The sequence below is a fragment of the Grampus griseus genome (assembly GCF_964374135.1).
Source record: "Grampus griseus genome assembly, chromosome: 20".
In the NCBI taxonomy this organism is placed as follows: Eukaryota; Metazoa; Chordata; class Mammalia; order Artiodactyla; family Delphinidae; genus Grampus; species Grampus griseus.
This window is the reverse complement of record NC_139014.1, coordinates 38,280,106-38,296,119: the sequence shown is the minus strand read 5'-3', so window position 1 is coordinate 38,296,119 and position 16,014 is coordinate 38,280,106. Positions and strand designations below refer to the sequence as shown.

The 16,014-nt window shown below is 57.5% G+C and overlaps 1 protein-coding gene across 1 annotated transcript; it reads right to left on the bottom strand.

Moving 5' to 3' along the window:
- Positions 1-565: 565 nt before the first annotated feature.
- On the bottom strand, positions 566-14,592 carry NT5M (5',3'-nucleotidase, mitochondrial). The gene is made up of 5 exons (XM_082680005.1): positions 14,121-14,592; positions 10,739-10,839; positions 5,960-6,020; positions 2,435-2,549; positions 566-1,152 (listed from the first exon to the last, which is right to left on the bottom strand). The coding sequence occupies exons 1-5, from the start codon at positions 14,385-14,387 to the stop codon at positions 1,010-1,012; spliced, it is 687 nt and encodes a 228-aa protein (XP_082536131.1). The 5' UTR covers positions 14,388-14,592; the 3' UTR covers positions 566-1,009.
- Positions 14,593-16,014: the final 1,422 nt, after the last annotated feature.

Genomic DNA, 16,014 nt, shown 5'->3' with positions numbered 1-16,014 from the left:
AGAGCCCAGGAAGAAGGTGACACACCCCGTGGCGCGTGTGACCTGCTCTCCTGTGCCCCCGGAGTCCCAGGGTCTCGCTTCCTTCCCAGGCCACAGGCCAGGGTGGCCGGGACTCCTCCAGACACTACCCTGCTCGGGCCAGGGGCCTCCAGCCCATGTGATGCAGCCCTGATACCCTCCAGTTGGGACCCACCAGCCGCTCTCCTCACCCTTGCTCCTGCCCGACCCACCCCCGGGGCCCAAGGGACAACCAGGGGGTCCCAGGAGAGCAGCCGTGGGGAGCACAGTGGGGGCAGGAGCGGGCAAGAAAGCGCGGGCCGTGGGTGGCCGGTTACGAGGCCAATTCCCGCCCGGGGACACCGCAGCCGCCAGCGCTGCCACCTGCGCCACCGTCCGGGCCCGTCCCTCCCGGCCCCATGCGGCCCCGTGGTGAGGCAGACCCACCAAGCTGTACCCCCAACCCAGGCTCTCAGCAGCGCAGGGGGACAGCTGGGCGCCCGGGGGCCAGATGCCGGAGGACCTTGGGGCTGGGACTAGAGAACAGCATTTATTGTTCACGCCTTCAGCGAACATCTAAGCCTTTGGCCCCCGGGGTGGGGGGAGCGGGAGGGGGGCAGAGCCCTCTAGCCGGTCAGAGGCGGGGCCCAGGGAGGACCCCTGGCACAGAGCCTGGCACGGCCCAGAACTCGCACCGTGTTTGCTGGATCCGGGGCAGGTCCACGGGGGAGACCCCCTGGTCGCCGGGCAGCAGGGGCCGTGGTTCAGAGCGGGGTGGTTGTCCCCACCTGCTCCTACGTCACCCTCAGACCAGGCGGCTGCTGGCCGGGGAAGGGGCTTCCCTGAGGGAGGGGAGGGCTGTCCCCTCTGAACAACGCCCCGGGCTCCTCCCTGACCGGAGGCCTGAGGTCGGCCTGGCCGCCCGTGTCCTGTCCAGGGCCCTGGGCCAGGCTTGCCCCGAGGTGCGTGTAAGGCCAGGCCGGGCAACGTGCGGGGCCGGGGCTCAGCCAGCTCAGCGGGGCCGCTTGCTGTCCAGGACGGCCCTCCAGTCGTCTGCCCATGAGTGCAACCTGCGGCCGGGGGGCTGCAGCCGCATGTGCCGGTTGTGACAGGCCGTGAAGAGCACGTGCTCCCAGTGGGGGTTCGGCTCGGCCCCTGGGGGGAAAGCAGCACCTCAGTCCCATGTCGGGGCCCCAGGCGATCGCACCAGCCCTGTCTCACGGGGGCTGGACGCGGGCCCCCTCGCAGCCCCAGAGCCCACAGCGGGTGCTCGGCAAACAGTGACCACGCGCTCCCTACGGCCGCGGCCTCTGCTGGAGGCTGAGCCTCAAGACACCCGCCCTCCCCGCCCCTGTGCCCAGCCATCCTGCACCGTCTGGACCAGCTCCGTCACCAGCTGTTGACCGTGGGCCCCAAAAGCCCCGCAGGCTTCAGTCCCTTGAGTCCACACTGACGCCACCAGTGGTGACCTGCCCTTCCGGTACGGCCTCTCCCCTGCGGAAGAGGGTACGCCCGTCCTCCCCTACAGAAGCTGAGTGGGTCCCTGGGCCCCTCGAAGTCATGGCCTCCCCCACCCCTGCACTGTGCCCTGACTGTCCTAGGGAAACCATATGGTCTGGGAGGTCGGTGGCGGGCACACCTGTGGATTCTACCTTCTGAACACTGACCGGGGTAGAGATGGGCATGTTTCCCAGGCCAGCTCCAAAAACCATCAGGGAAGGAATATTTCAAATGTTCCCACTGAGGTGTCCAAAAGCATAGGATTTAACCCTGAAACTAGTGATGGCTACCAGGAGGGGAGCATCTGCCAGAGTATGCAGGCACAGCGAGAACAGCAGAACCAGGAGATAAAGAAACCAAATTCTGACGGAGGTTGTTTGAGCTCCTAGATTCAGCCGTGCCTGAAGCCCTCCTACCCCAGATTTTCAGTTTGATGAACCAATAAGTTTCCCCTCTCCTTTCTAGGCAAATCCAAGGTTTGTTTGTTTATTTTTTGGGAGGGGGTCGCCCATCAGCAAAAGGGACAAACACAGCTCCCAAACCACCTTCAACTAGAGAGATTAGGCTTTGCCTTTCTGCTTTAACACATGAGGTTCAGTCCAAATTACTTCTGGGGAAAAAAAAGGGAGGGGTTCTGTTGCTAAAAACAAACGTTTGGAAGCCAGAGTCCAGCCCTCATTTTGCACGAGGGCAAGGCTTCAAGGTGTAAAGGGACTCACTCGAGGCCACCCAGCGAGTTACCCCAGAGGCAGGACCCACTCTTCCTGACTCCCAGTGGGGCCCCTTCCGAGGCCGGACGCGGAGAAGAATCTTGTCTCGCTCCACGCGCGGCTTAAGGCTGGATGTGACGCCTAACACATGTCTGATGAGTGAGGGGAGTCAGGGGCCGTGAGGCCTGGCCGCCACGCTCGCCCCTCCCCCGCTGCAGGCCACTTGCCTGTGATGTCCACGCGGTCGTCTATGAGGAGGTCGGCGGAGACCACGGTCTTGTCTCTGGTCAGCACGATCTGCTCTAGAAAGTCAGGGCCGAAGTGCTTCTCCACCCAGGCGTACTGGAACGACAGCAGGCGGGGGGAGGTGGAGCCGTGAGGGGGCACAGCTGGCTCTCCTGCAAGAGGGGCCCACCCCGGGAGACTGCCACGCTCAGCGGACAACAGGACCGTCCCGGCCCCTCGGCCACAAGGCGGCAGAATCGTGGCTCCGAGCAGACGCCCCGGCCCCTGCGGCGAGGCTCTAGGGCAAGGAAAGGGGGACGGAGCTCCAAGGCGCGTCGAAACAACGCCTTACAGACTGGCCGTCCTCCTGTCCTACCCGATGAATTTTCGTCCGGAGGCCACGTGAGGACTGGACCCACGACGGGAGCGGGAGAGGGTCTCAAGCAGATGGTGCCAGTGCCGGGGGCTCCCCCGACGCCCTGCTCCTGAGTGACCTAACCCAGCAGATGGAGGACCCCATGCAAGCGACCACACTGGCCACCTTCTCAGGAAGACCCCCCATCACAAGATAACAGGGGGCTGTCAGGTTCACAAAACAGCTTCGCGAGGCTAAGTCTCCACACTGAGCTGGACTGACAGCAGACGAGCTGACCCCTGGGCCGTCCACCGGGCCAGGGCGCGGACATCCCAGGCCTCCGGCTGGGAGGAGAGGCCCTGACGGGGGCACGGCAGCCCCCGCGCGGCCAGGGGAGGTGGGGCGGCCGGGGCTCCCGTTCCAGCTCAGCTGCTCCGAGGGCCCCGTCGCACCCTGCACTGAAGCCTCACAACAGCCGCGCGGCAGGTGCGCACCCCGAAGGCTCTGAGGCGGTACAACAAGGGGGTGACGAGGGTGGGGGGCAGGGCGCGGACGTCCCGCCCGGATGCGTTCCAGGCCCACGGGGAGCCATCGGAGCTGCGTCTCCAGGCCACCCCGGGGGGAGGGCAGGCAGGCTCTGCTCCCTCTCTGCTCATCAGTTTGGAGGGTGTCCACTGAGATACCTTTAAGCTCAGAGATTCTCTCCTCGGCCGCATCAGGTCTACTCAGAACTTGTCCTTCCAGTGCTTTGCCTTCTCGTTTCCGTGACTCCACCCAATTCTTACCTTCCCCAAGGAACCTGCCCTGGCCTCCTTCCTGGGGGACCACAGAGCCTGTGACAGAGTGATGACCGTCTCTCTTCCTGCCACACTGTCCTCAGCTCCCGAGAGCAAAGAGACGGCTCTTTTAAGCCCCAGACGCCTAGCGTTGCAGCAGGTGCCCAGTAAACGTTGGCCGAATGACTGCCAACCAAAAAAGCATTTACTTTTTTATTGCAAAAGTAACGGCTAATCAGAGAAAATTTGGGAAATAAGTTAGAGAAGTATCTATAGTTGGCAGAATTTCCTTCCTTCCTTTTTTAAAAAAAATTTACCACGTTTCAAAACGTAGTTTTTAATTGAAGTTGTATAGGCAAATTTGCACCTAACTTATTTTTCCAGGATCCAAGAATGCAGAAAAAATAATCCACCGTGAAATTGCCCAGGCTTTCTGGTTTGAGAAAAGTGCACCGAGGTTCTTTCTTTCGTGCTGGGTGGGGGTCTTTGGGCCGGAGAGAAGACACAGGGGTGACGTTTACTGCTAGCAAGGTCGTGAATGCCGCCTTCTGCATCCTTCCTACGACCCAGGGAGGCATCAGCACAACCGCACTGGTTATGAGACGGAGGCCCTGAGAGGCTGGGTGGGGGGGTCTGAGGCCCAGAGCTCTCGTCTGACTCCCGGGCCCGGCCAGGGTGGGGGCCAGGGTCTGAGGGCACCGCTGTGGGGGTGGGGCTGGGGAGGGAAGGTGGCTCGTTTTCCACCCAATCGTAAGTCTGGTCCCTGAAGACACTCGGGCAGGAAACAGTTCGGCCTGGCGAACACAGAGCCATCCGAGGTAAAGTGGTGGTGTTATTCCCGAACCAGAATCTGTCAAGACCACCCAAACCGAATCCGAACCACACGCAGCAAAAGAGTTACTGGACAGACTTTCGAGGGAGGAGGTCTTTCCATGGCCTCAGGGAAGAGCAGCATTTGGTGACACAGCTGCTGCAGAGACAACTAAAGGCTTTAAAGTCGGGCCAGCGGGACATGTCCCGCACCCCCGGGGGTGTGCGTGTGGAGCCGAAATGCACGGGCAGCTCCGAGGCTATGTCAGCATTTCTCCCCAGATGGCCATGTAGACAGAGGTGTGCTTGAAGGAAAGCATCAGCAGGAAGCAGGCTTGCTGAGGTACCGAGGGGTAAGAAGGGTGGTGCTTCCAGCCTCGGAGGGAGGGGCGGACGTGGGACAAGGACGTCGGTACCCCTGGGACGGACACACCAGGTCGGAGCCATCTGGAGCTCAGAGGGGAGCGCTGGGCTGAGGCTGCACGGGCCGGATGGTCGGCAGGGAGATGATACTTGAACCCTGGGGGAGGGACGAGGACCCCGAGGGCCGGACAGCCAGCCCCGCCTCCACCGCAGCCCTGGCTGAAACAGCTGCCCCAGCCCGGCGGTTCTCAAACACGGCACATCTGGGGGCTTGTGGAAACACACTGGCTACTCCCAGAGCTTCTGCCGGGGGTCTCACGAGGGGCCGGACGATGCCCACTTCTAGCGTGCAGGGGATGCCGAGCCCCCAGTTCACTGCTCTGCTGGGGACTGGACACGCCTCCAGGCCCGAGCCCACCCCGCTGACCAAGCCGAGCCACTCGCCCCCCGAGGTGAGCTGCACTCACGGTCCTGGCGGGTTGAGGGGCGTCCTGAGCACGAGGCGCACGGTGGAGGCCAGCGCCCGCGACGCCCCGATGAGGCGCATCCCTTCCGTGTGAAGCGCAGGAGGCGCCGAACGTTGGCTGACCGTGTGTGTTTGCTTCTCACGTGGAGCCGGGCGAGGAGAGGTCCCGAGGGGACATGCTGGACCCCTGCCGAGGTCGGCCCCCGAGCCCCACCTTCCCAGACTTGGGAAGCCCCTTGGCTTCCGCGGGGCAGGAGCATCCCTGGGCCCACCTCTGGTGTGAACCCACCCCCGGGGAACAGACCATCTCTCTGGGTTTGGCAACCCTGCAAGTTCCCAGCCTCCAGAGAAGTCTCAGTTTTATGTCATTCTACCTACTTTCCATAAAGATGACGAAGTGAGTATGGAGCAAAGTGCAGTTTCACTGTTTCACCTTTGTGAGGCTTTTCGTGCCCAAATACTTGGTTTGGGTGGCCTCCAGCCCCTCCCCGACCCACATCCTCTCCTCGTCCCATCCTTCACGTCGATGCTGCACCAACGGGGACGGTCACCTTCCCACAGAACCTGGTGCCTCGCCAGGTCCACCCAGAGGGCGCAGCAGAATTGCAGACTCTGCTGGGAGGAGGCCCTGGCCCAGACCCGGGAGGCTGGACGGGAGGAGGGGCAGCCCCAGCAGGCGGCGGCCATGGGTGCAGGTCCAAGCCCTCCCCTGGGACGTGGGGCAAAGCGAGAAGAGGCCCAACCCCAGGCGTCTTACCTTCTCGAAGGGACAGTACTTGTACATCTTGGTGGGGCTGGTGCAGATGAAGACGTCCGTGCTGGGGGAGAGGCGGAGGGTGAGGCTGGGCGCCGGCGTCCCCCTGCCCAAGCCCGGTCCCCGATGGCCTGCGATGCCCTGTCCCCCCGGCCCCGGCCGCCGCGTGTGACCCCAGCCCCGGCCCGACACCAGCTCAGGGCCGGGCAAACCACAGGGCAGCCCCGTGCAGCCAGCCATAAAGGTTGGCAGAGCTGAGGAACGGCCGTCCCTGGGACGTGACAGGAAATGCCGAGAAACAGCGAGTACCAGCCTGCGAGGAAGGCATTACAGGACCAGAGCCAGCTACTCAAGGGACGTACATCAGGGCCTCACACGGCGCAGAGGCAGGAAACCTACAAGCCGAGCCGGAGTCTCTAGGTCAAGGGTGCGGCCGGCGGCTCAGGCTTCACGCACTCCTGTGGACCCTGGTGGACCCTCGGGGTCTGTGCTGCGCCAGCTCCTCCCGCGGCCCGGGGCCCGGCGCCCGCCAACAGTGCCAGCTGGTCCCCTGTCCTCATCGAGCTGGCGCCTGCCCCCGGAGCGGCACCTACTGTCTCATCGGGCCAAGCCCACGGGGGATGGGATCCCTGGAGAGCAGTCCCGAGAGGCCTGCGTCAGACTGAGGCCCCGGGCAGAGGGCGTGGCGTCCCGGGCACCCTGGGTCTCCGCCTGCTTCCCATCTCCGTGGATTTGCCTGTTCTGGACATCTCATGTTAACAGAGCCCCACGGTACATGGTCTCTTGCGACTGGCTTCTTTCATTCAGGGTCATGTTTTCAAGGGCACTGGAACTGTGGGCCTTTTTACTGCCCAGTAACGTCCCTCGTATAGATGCTCCACGTTCAGTTTACATGCTACCACGGATGGACAGTGGGGCCGCTTCCACCCGGGAACTGTGGCGCTGGGGACGCCCGTGCGCAGGGTCCGCGTGGACCTGTGTCTCCGTTTCTCTCGGGTGCAACTGCTGGGTTACAGGCGGCTCTGTATCCAACATCCTGAGGATGCGGTTTCCAAGGCAGCTGCGCCAGTTACAATCCCACCACCTGCGATAAGGATTCCCAGCCCTCTCCATCCTTGGCTACACCCACGATCGTCCATCTTTTTTACGACAGTCGTTCTAGTGGTGCAGAGCGGCTTTTTACTGTGGTTCTGCCTTATTTCCCTAAGGACGAACGATGTTGAGGCAAACTTTCACGCCCTTAATCGCCATCTGTAGCTCTTCTTTGGAGAAATGCCAAGGAAATGCCGAACTCAGCGCCCGAGCCCATGTTTTTAAAACCTGAGTTAGATGACACCCTTCTCTCTTCAACCTCTTCCTCCACATCCCACCTGCCCCACACTCACTGAAACCTCACCCTCCTGGTCTCGTTTGCTACCCAAGTCAGCAAACCCCTTCCCCTCCCAGGGCCTGTACCCTTGCTCCCCGCCGCCCTTCACTACTCATTCCGATCCTACAGGTCTGACGTCAGATATCACCCCCTTGGAGAAGCATCTGCACCTGAAGTAGCCCCTCCCCGGTGACCTCTAACACGTCACCTTGCTCATTTCCTGCACAAAGCACAAGACACAGAGCCATCCACTTGATTAGCCATCCGCTAGACCCCTCTCTCAGCCCAAACTCTGGGCATGGACTGACCGTCAGAATCGCCCACCCGCTAAGTGCCAAAGCGGAAGTAAAGGACCAGTGGTGTGGTCTCAACCTGGACATCTCAGACTGGAATTTCTGCGAATGCGTTAATAGGGCAGCTGTGAAAAAGTGCTCCGGGCCAGAACCCACGAGAAGAAAGCTGCCTCCTTGGGGCTTCCCTGGTGGCGCAGTGGTTAGGAATCCACCTGCCAACACGGGGGACACAGGTTCGAGCCCTGATCTGGGAAGATCCCACATGCCACGGAGCAACTAAGTCCGTGAGCCACAACTACTGAGCCCATGCGCCACAACTACTGAAGCCCACACGCCTAGAGCCCGTGCTCCCCGAAAGCTGCCTCAGTGAGAAGCCCGCGCACCGCAACAAAGAGCAGCCCCCGCTCGCCGCAACTAGAGAAAGCCCGCGCACAGCAACAAAGACCCAATGCAGCCAAAAATAAAAATAAATTTAAAAATAAAGAAAGCTTCCTCCTCTGCCGCCCCCTGAAGAATCTCAATGCACGTCCACAAACTAAAAGCTCTGAGAAGTCCCACAGGAAAGACTCCGCTCATTGATGTTTCCCATGCTGCTTTGGTCAAAGAACACTCTTCTCGGGACTTCTCTGGTGGTCCAGTGGTTAAGACTCCACACTCCCAATGCAGGGGGCCCGGGTTCCATCCCTGGTCAGGGAACTAAGATCCCACATGCCGCAACTAAGACCCGGTGCAGCCAAAATAAATAAATAATAAATAAATAAATATTAAAAAAAAAGAACACCCTTCTGTTGCACACCTATTAAGTCCTGCAGAATAGTAACAGTGGCAGCTAACATTTACACTGCACACATTTTACAGATGAAGAAACTGAAAGTTTAGAGACTTGCTGAGGGGTCAATTCTGGAGAAGCGGTCTAACTCCAGTTCACACTGAGACTTAACCACCGTGCCATCCAGCTCCCCAGAATACAGTTGGTGAACGTGGTCCAGGAAATGAGGATCCAGACAAGAACAGAGGTTTTAAAAGCTTCGGTGCAAAAATACACATTCTTTGCCTCGCCAGGCTCTTGCTACAGGTGGAAGAAGTTACAGTACATTATTCTGGTGTAAATCAGGTTCAAATCATAGACCAGAGTAGTAAATCCTAACATCTGCGGCCTAACTTTTAACAAGGAAGCCAAGACCGTTCAACAGAGGAAAGAAGAGTCTTTTCAACAAATGGTTCTGGGACAACTGGATTTTCCACACAACAAAGAAGGAAGTGGGACCCCCTTCCTCACACCATATGCAAAAATTAAAATGGATCAAAGACCTAAATATAAGAGCTTAAACTATAAAACTCTTAGAAGAAAACACAGGAGCAAATCTTTGTGACCTTGGATTAGGCAAAGGATCCTTACATACGGCACCAAAAACACAAACGACAAAAGAAAAAAATAAATAAATTGAATTATATCAAAATAAAAACTTTGAAACCCGAACTTTTTATTTTGATATATCTGCAAGTCATATATCTCACAAGGGACTTGTTATCCAGAACATATAAAGCAGTCTTATGAGTTAACAATAACAAAAAAAGACAAATAAATTGAAAAAAAATTAGCAAAGGATTTGAATAACCATTTATCCAAAAAAGATATACAAATAGCTAATATGCACACCAAAAGATGCTTAACATCATTAGTCTTCAGAGAAATGCAAATTAAAACCACAATGAGATACCATTGCACACCCACTAGAATGGCTGGAATCAAAAAGACCATAGCGGGCTTCCCTGGCGGCGCAGTGGTGGAGAGTCCGCCTGCCGATGCAGGGGACGTGGGTTCGTGCCCCGGTCCGGGAGGATCCCACGTGCCGCGGAGCGGCTGGGCCCGTGAGCCATGGCCGCTGAGCCTGCGCGTCCGGAGCCTGTGCTCCGCAGCGGGAGAGGCCACAACAGTGAGAGGCCCGCGTACCGCAAAAAAAAGGAAAAAAAAAAAAAAGACCATGGCAAGTGCTGGGGAGAAGTTGGATCCCTCAGACATTGCTACTGAGAATGTAAAATGGTGCAGCTGCTTTGAAAGTAGTTTGGATTCAGCATATGACCCAGCAGTTCCACTCCTTGGTGCACATCTAAGAGAAATAAAAACATGCGGCCACAAAAACCCTCGTACGTGAACGTTCACTGCAGTGTTATTCTTCACATCTAAAAAGAAGAAACACCCGAGATCTATCAACTAAGGAACGGATGGACAGAACGTAGCATAACCACACATGGAGAATCACTCAGCAGTGAAAAGGGATGAGGTGCTGATTCACTTGGCGGCACACATGAACCCGGAAACATCATACTGAGTGAGAGAAGCCAGTCACGGGAGGCGAGGTATCGTAAGAAACGTAGTGAAACGTCCAGACTGGGCAAATCCAGAGACAGCAAAGCCCGCTGCCGAGGCTGCTGTCCAGAAACAGCAGGAATGCGCAGTGACCGTTAACGTGCTGAAGTCGACTATGGGGCTGTTTGGACATCTCTGTGAACCCGCTAAAAGCCACGTGGGTGCAGGGGATGTGAACTGTCCCTCAATAAGGCTATTTCCTTTTTTAAGGTCCTCAGGGGAGCGCTGTAAGTGCCACTGAATTTCGATGGGCGCTGGGCACGGGCGGGGGCCTCAGCTCACAGCACCAGGAAGACGTTCCCCTCATCCTCTTGCTGTCGCTTCCCCCACCCCATCTCCCAGGTCTCCCCATCGTACCCCTGCACACACCTGGCTCTCTGTGTTCAGCACTGATCCCAGTTCGTGGTTGTCTTCCCGGATGTGATGCTCTATGTAACACCTGCTCTCTGGCTAGACTGTAAGCTCCAGGAGAGCAGGGAATGCGCTTTGTTCGCTTGTGACCCGCTGGTGCCCAGAGGCATCTGACAGTCAGTTCTCAGTTATTTGCTGAATAAATGAACCCTGAACACCCAGTGAACCCCGTCAAATTAGACTCGACATTCTCCCAAGTTACTGGATGGAAGCATCTTAACAGCCTACAGACTTGCCCCGTGAGGATGGACCGCGCAGGCCCGTGCAGGGTGAGGAACGAGAAGCAGAGGTGACGTGATACGGGAAGGGGCACGGACCCTGGGCCGAGACAAACTCACCTCTCCAGGTTGGCCATCTGCTTCACAGCCTCCACAGCGCCTGGCAGAGGCTCGAGGTCAAAGAAGAAATTCTCCGACTCCCAGATGCTGATCGCCTTCTCCTGAGAAGGGGAGAAGTGCAGGTGATGTCCAGGGTCCTCAGCACCCTGCGAGCCCACACCGCGAGGACGCAGCTCCCAGGGGAGGAAGGGTGGGAGCTGGCACCGGCGTGTGTTCCGGCCCCTTTGCAGGAGGCAGCCAGCTTCTGCGAGGATCCAACAGGGACCAGCTACGGTGCTGGGGCTGTGGATTCTGAAGCCAGAGCTGCTACAGGCCCTGCTGGAGCTGGCGGGGACAGAAGGTTGGCCCCCAGGAACCACACGTTTGCCTGATTCTAAAGGCCTGAGGCCCCCTGGAGGCAGCGAGGGTGGGCTGGGTCCTGCCAGGGCACTGGAATCTCACTTTCAACTGCTGGAGGAGCTCAGGCCCTTCAGAGCACCGCCGTGCCACGAGGGATGGGGGTGCGGGCAGAAGGCAGACCGAGCAGAGCTCCAGGCTCCGCATCACATCGGCAGAACAGCTCTTTATCTGAGCTACGCGTTGGGATGCCAATAAAATACTTCATTAAAACACACACACACACACACACACACACACACACACACAACTATTCTGCTGCTTTTAAAGTTTAAAAGCCCCCAATCCAGACCCTCATTTCACATGTGAGAAAACCGAGGCTCAGAATGGGGAAGGGATTGACTTAATGTCACACAGCAAAACGGTGGCTCCCAACCGCCCGGCTAGGAGTGTCCGTCTTACGCTGCCAGCCAAATTCATGTCTGCAGTATGTCACCCCCTTCCAGGGCCAGGACAAGGGGAAAGTGACAACCCCCAGCCTCTGAGAAGCAGGAAACCATGTCCCATGTGTGCAATGCAGGAAGCGTTCCCCCACCCGCTGTCAGAACACCACCCTCCGAAAAAATGCCACCACGGCGACATACGGGGAGTGCACGGAGGTCACACGGGCAATACTGTCGTCAGCTGCATGGGCTTAAGCACATCAGTACTTATTGCTAATATATGCCCTCTCCTGTCTGAGCCTCACATCCCACAAGCGGCAAGAGCTGCCACCCCCAATTTACAGATGAGGAAACTGGGCTTCACTGAAGCTTTTATTCAAGGCCACTTCAGGGTGATACTGTCAGAACTTGAACTTGGGGCTTCTGACTCAAAGCGAAGCAGTGTGAGTGGTGGAAAGCAGGCTGTGGCCCAGGGCTAACCATTTCCCCTCAGCACCCCAGCTTACCTCCCTCCCCCTCAACTTTCCCTGAAACCCTGGTCAAGGGACTTCCTTCCTCTGAGGCCCATTCAACTGCCCTAACAGTGTAAGATTCTAAGTCAGTGAAAACGAGCTATGCCTTCCCCTCCGCCCTGCTCACCCCTCGGCAAGCGAGGCTCAAAGGAAACACAGAAAGACCCACATTTTGTAAAGCAGGGATGCCTCCGTGTGGAAGCCGGGTGCTTGACACGGAGGTTTTAACGCAGATGCTGGGCCAGCTCGGTCAAGGGGAGACCAGGGAGGTCCTGCTATGAGCTGTGCCTGGGGATAAAGGTCACGTGTGCGTCTATTAAAGCCCCATTGCCTGCAATGTTCCCAGGAGCGGCAGTGCACAGTGAGCTCTCGGAGCACCCCTCCTCGGTGCCCGAGTTCTGCTCCCAGGCCTTGTTCTTGGGAGACAGTAATGCATTCCCTTAGACCCGGAGTCTGCACATTGGCACAATGGACTAGAAGAGCCACTGTCCTTGGAGAGCTGCGGGGGTGGGCGACCTAATGGCAGTGGCATCTGCGGGACCTGGACCTGAGGGAGCCGCCAACTGAGATCTGCATCTTCAGCCGGGCCTGGGCACTGGCGGGAGGACCCAGACTTGGTGCTGCTGGACGAACGCTCCAGGGAAGGGTAACCGGCCCCGCAGAGACCCCCTCCTCTTAGCCAGGACCTGGACCTTCGAGGGTGAAAATTGCGCCGTAAGACCTTGCCCTTTCTTGTCAGAACAGAGAATAACATTTGCTTGGTGGAGATTTACAGGAACATCGTTACCTGACCATGACCTGACCTCAAGAACAAAGGATCTAACACCAAGAAGTCTGCAGCAACTAACCACGCCCCTCCCTCACCTTTCCTAGAAAAAGCCTTTGCTGAAAGCTTTTGGGAAGTTTGGGGTTTGAAGGCATGAGCCATCCATCTCCTTGCATGGCCCTGCAGTAGACCTTTCTCTGTTCCAAACTCTGACGTTTTGGTATTGTTTGGCCTCTCTGCATCGGGCACACGGACTTCCATTTCAGTAACAGGCTTAGTGGCATCACAGTAACACGGCCCTGGGAGGAAAGGAAGAACCCGGACGGCAACGCTGAGTGCCCTCTATGAATGAAGACACACACAGGGCAGGGGAGAACATTACTGGTCCTGCAAAAATTACTAGGGCATTTTCTCCGGTTTAAAGTTTTTAATGAGGTATCGGGAGTGGGAGAGGTCGGCACCCCAGCCTCAGGGGAAAGTTGCCTTCTGAAGCGCCTGGTGTTAATGAAAAGAAATGGTGCTTCATTTCCTTTTGAACACCCACCCCCCCACAAACCAAATTACTGTCCAGATGCCTTTTGTAAATCAAACAACTGGCACTTGTTAGAGGAGGACAGAGGACAGGACTGAATGACCTTGGCAAGCGGACAGACAACTCAGATCCAGGCTGACCCTTCTTGGCTGTGACATGGGACAGGTTTCCTCACCTCACAAGGGAGAAAATAATGTCTGCCTCACAGAGGAGGGAATGCAGCAACCTGGGGTTACAAAATAGGTTCTAAAATCATCATCAACTCCCCCTGGCAGCCACCTTAGGTGGCCAGTTGAGGGACAGCAGAAAACATTAGGTCTCTAAGTTGGTCCATGGCAAGATCCCATACCTTTCACCAAGTAGTTTAAATGGACAAACCAAGCGATCTAAGAACGTTCCTGGTGTCAGAGCTCAGGTGCTCAGCTGGGTGGGCTGGGGCAGGGGATAAGTCAAGGAATAGATCCGGACCCACCACGACTCCCTGTGTGCCGTCCAGGAAGACTTGCAACCTCGATGCTACTGGGAACCACACTTTGGTGGAAAAGGGAAAAAAAGAATGGATGGTAAAGATGCTCATCAAATTCAGGTAGAGGAAGAAACGGGAATGTGACTTGAGGCCAAAATTAAAAAGTCAGTTGAAGATAGGGAGTTAGGTATATTATGCCTTATGTGCTCCTGAATTTTGAGAAGCCCTCGATGACAGCCAAGAGCTATCGAACGCAGAGGCCCCTAGGACCCGGTGCTACGGGTGGCGACTCCCAGGGCCACGCGCGCCCGGGGCGGGGATGCTCACGCTCAGCCCGGGCTGCAGGCGGTCGTACTGCTCCGACACCCAGAAGCCGCGCCGGTCCTCCAGCGCGATGAAGGGCTGGTCGGGGAAGCGCGCGCGGAACTTCCTGAGGAAGCCGCCCTCGAAGTCGGCCAGCACGCCGTCCATGTCCACCAGCACCCGCAGGGCGCGGCCGGCAGGCCCGCCCGACGCCCAGCGCAGCCCAGCGGGCCCCGCAGGCACCGCTGCGCCGCGGGGCCTCCGCGCGCACCAGCCGCGCAGCCGGATCATGGCCCCTGGCGGGCGCTCGCCGCGAACACCGGGGCCATGTCCGCGGGAGGAGACACTGCGGACAGGGGAGCGGGCGTCGGGGTCGCGGGATGCGGGGGGCGCGCGCGGGGCCGGGGACGCGCGGGATGCGTGGGGCGCGCGGGGCTCGTGGCGCGTGGGGCGCGCGGGGCGAGCGGGAAACGAGCGCGCAGGCTCAAGCCCCAGAGCGAGGCTGCGGCCTCGCCGCCCTTAAAGGGACCCGCGCTGGCGGAGGCGGGCCCGAGGGGCGTGGCCTGGAGGACAGCCCTGGGCGCTGGGCTGTCCCCGGGGCGTCCGCAGTCCCCGGATCTCCACTGGCACCTTCTCCCGGGATCCTGCGCCTGGGCTCCCTCCTCCCAGTGCCGCAGGAGCAGGGCTGTGTCTCGGAGACGTTCACTGAGCCCCTAGAGCGTCGCGCAGTGGACCACGTGGACGAGGTCCTGCCACCCTGGAACTCACATTTTAGAAGGCGAGAGGGACACAAAGGAAATAAGTCAACAAAATAGGCAGAAGAACTTCAGGGAGTGACAGTAGTAGGAAGGAACCAAAACAGTGATGTGCCCCCTGCTTTACGGTGACTGGCTGGGGAGAGGCTGTTAGAGGAGCAATAAACACCGTGCAAATATCACGAAGCCTTAATAAAACCGGTGACTTTCAAATGAATCTAAAATAAATATTATGTACCCCGTTATAGGTGGCTTTCCTTTTTCTTCTGGCTTTAAAATCTTTTATTGTCAATTTGAATGAATAAGAGACTATTACTGTTGTTATAGGCAAGCAGTATCCAACAGAGACACACCAGGACCCTCCTCACCCACTATACTCTAAGACACACTAGCATTTTGTCTTTTCCAGAAACACACCAAGCTTATTGGGGTCTAAAGATCTTGGCATACATTTGTTCCTCTCCCTGAAACTCTCCGCTCCCAGATCCCTTCTCACTGGCTCCTTCTCACCCTTCACATCTTGGAAGCATTTCCTGACCTTCCTCTACCCCATGACCATGTTTCATTTTCTTCATAACAGGTACTGACTCGCTGAAAGTATTTTGTTTGCTTGCTTTTGTGTGTAACTCCTACAGCCAGAGCTTCATTGCCGCAAGAACTTTGTCTTGATGACAGATATACACCTGGCATCTGGCACAGGGCTGGACACATATCAGAGACAAAGTAAATGTGTATTCAAAGAATGAAAAACAGATAGTTAAATGTGGTATCTCCACTCACTGCTGTGGCTGTTCGTTGTAAGGTGTGTCTCAAGTAACTGCTGGGGACTTCGCTGGTGGCGCAGTGGTTAAAAATCCACCTGCCAATGCAGGGGACATGGGTTCGAGCCCTGGGCCAGGAAGATCCCACATCTAAGAACGCACAACTAAGCCCGTGCGCCGCAGCTACTGAGCCTGCGCTCTAGAGCCCCCGAGCCACAGCTACTGACCCCGCGTGCCTAGAGTCCCTGCTCCGCACCAAGAGAAGCCACCGCAATGAGAAGCCCACGCAACGCAACAAAGAGTAGCCCCTGCTCGCCACAACTAGAGAAAGCCTGTGCACAGCAACAAAGACCCAATACAGCCAAAAATAAATAGATTTATAAATAAAATAGATTTATAAAA

What these genes read in the sequence shown, in the direction of transcription:
- NT5M (XM_082680005.1), bottom strand. Translation starts at nt 14,387, where the DNA reads ATGATCCGGCTGCGCGGCTGGTGCGCGCGGAGGCCCCGCGGCGCAGCG. An exon ending in CAGATGGCCAACCTGGAGAG is followed by an intron (nt 6,021 to 10,738) that starts GTGAGTTTGTCT and finishes CCTCTCCCCCAG; the next exon opens with CACGGACGTCTTCATCTGCA. An exon ending in CGACCGCGTGGACATCACAG is followed by an intron (nt 1,153 to 2,434) that starts GCAAGTGGCCTG and finishes CTTTCCCCCCAG; the next exon opens with GGGCCGAGCCGAACCCCCAC.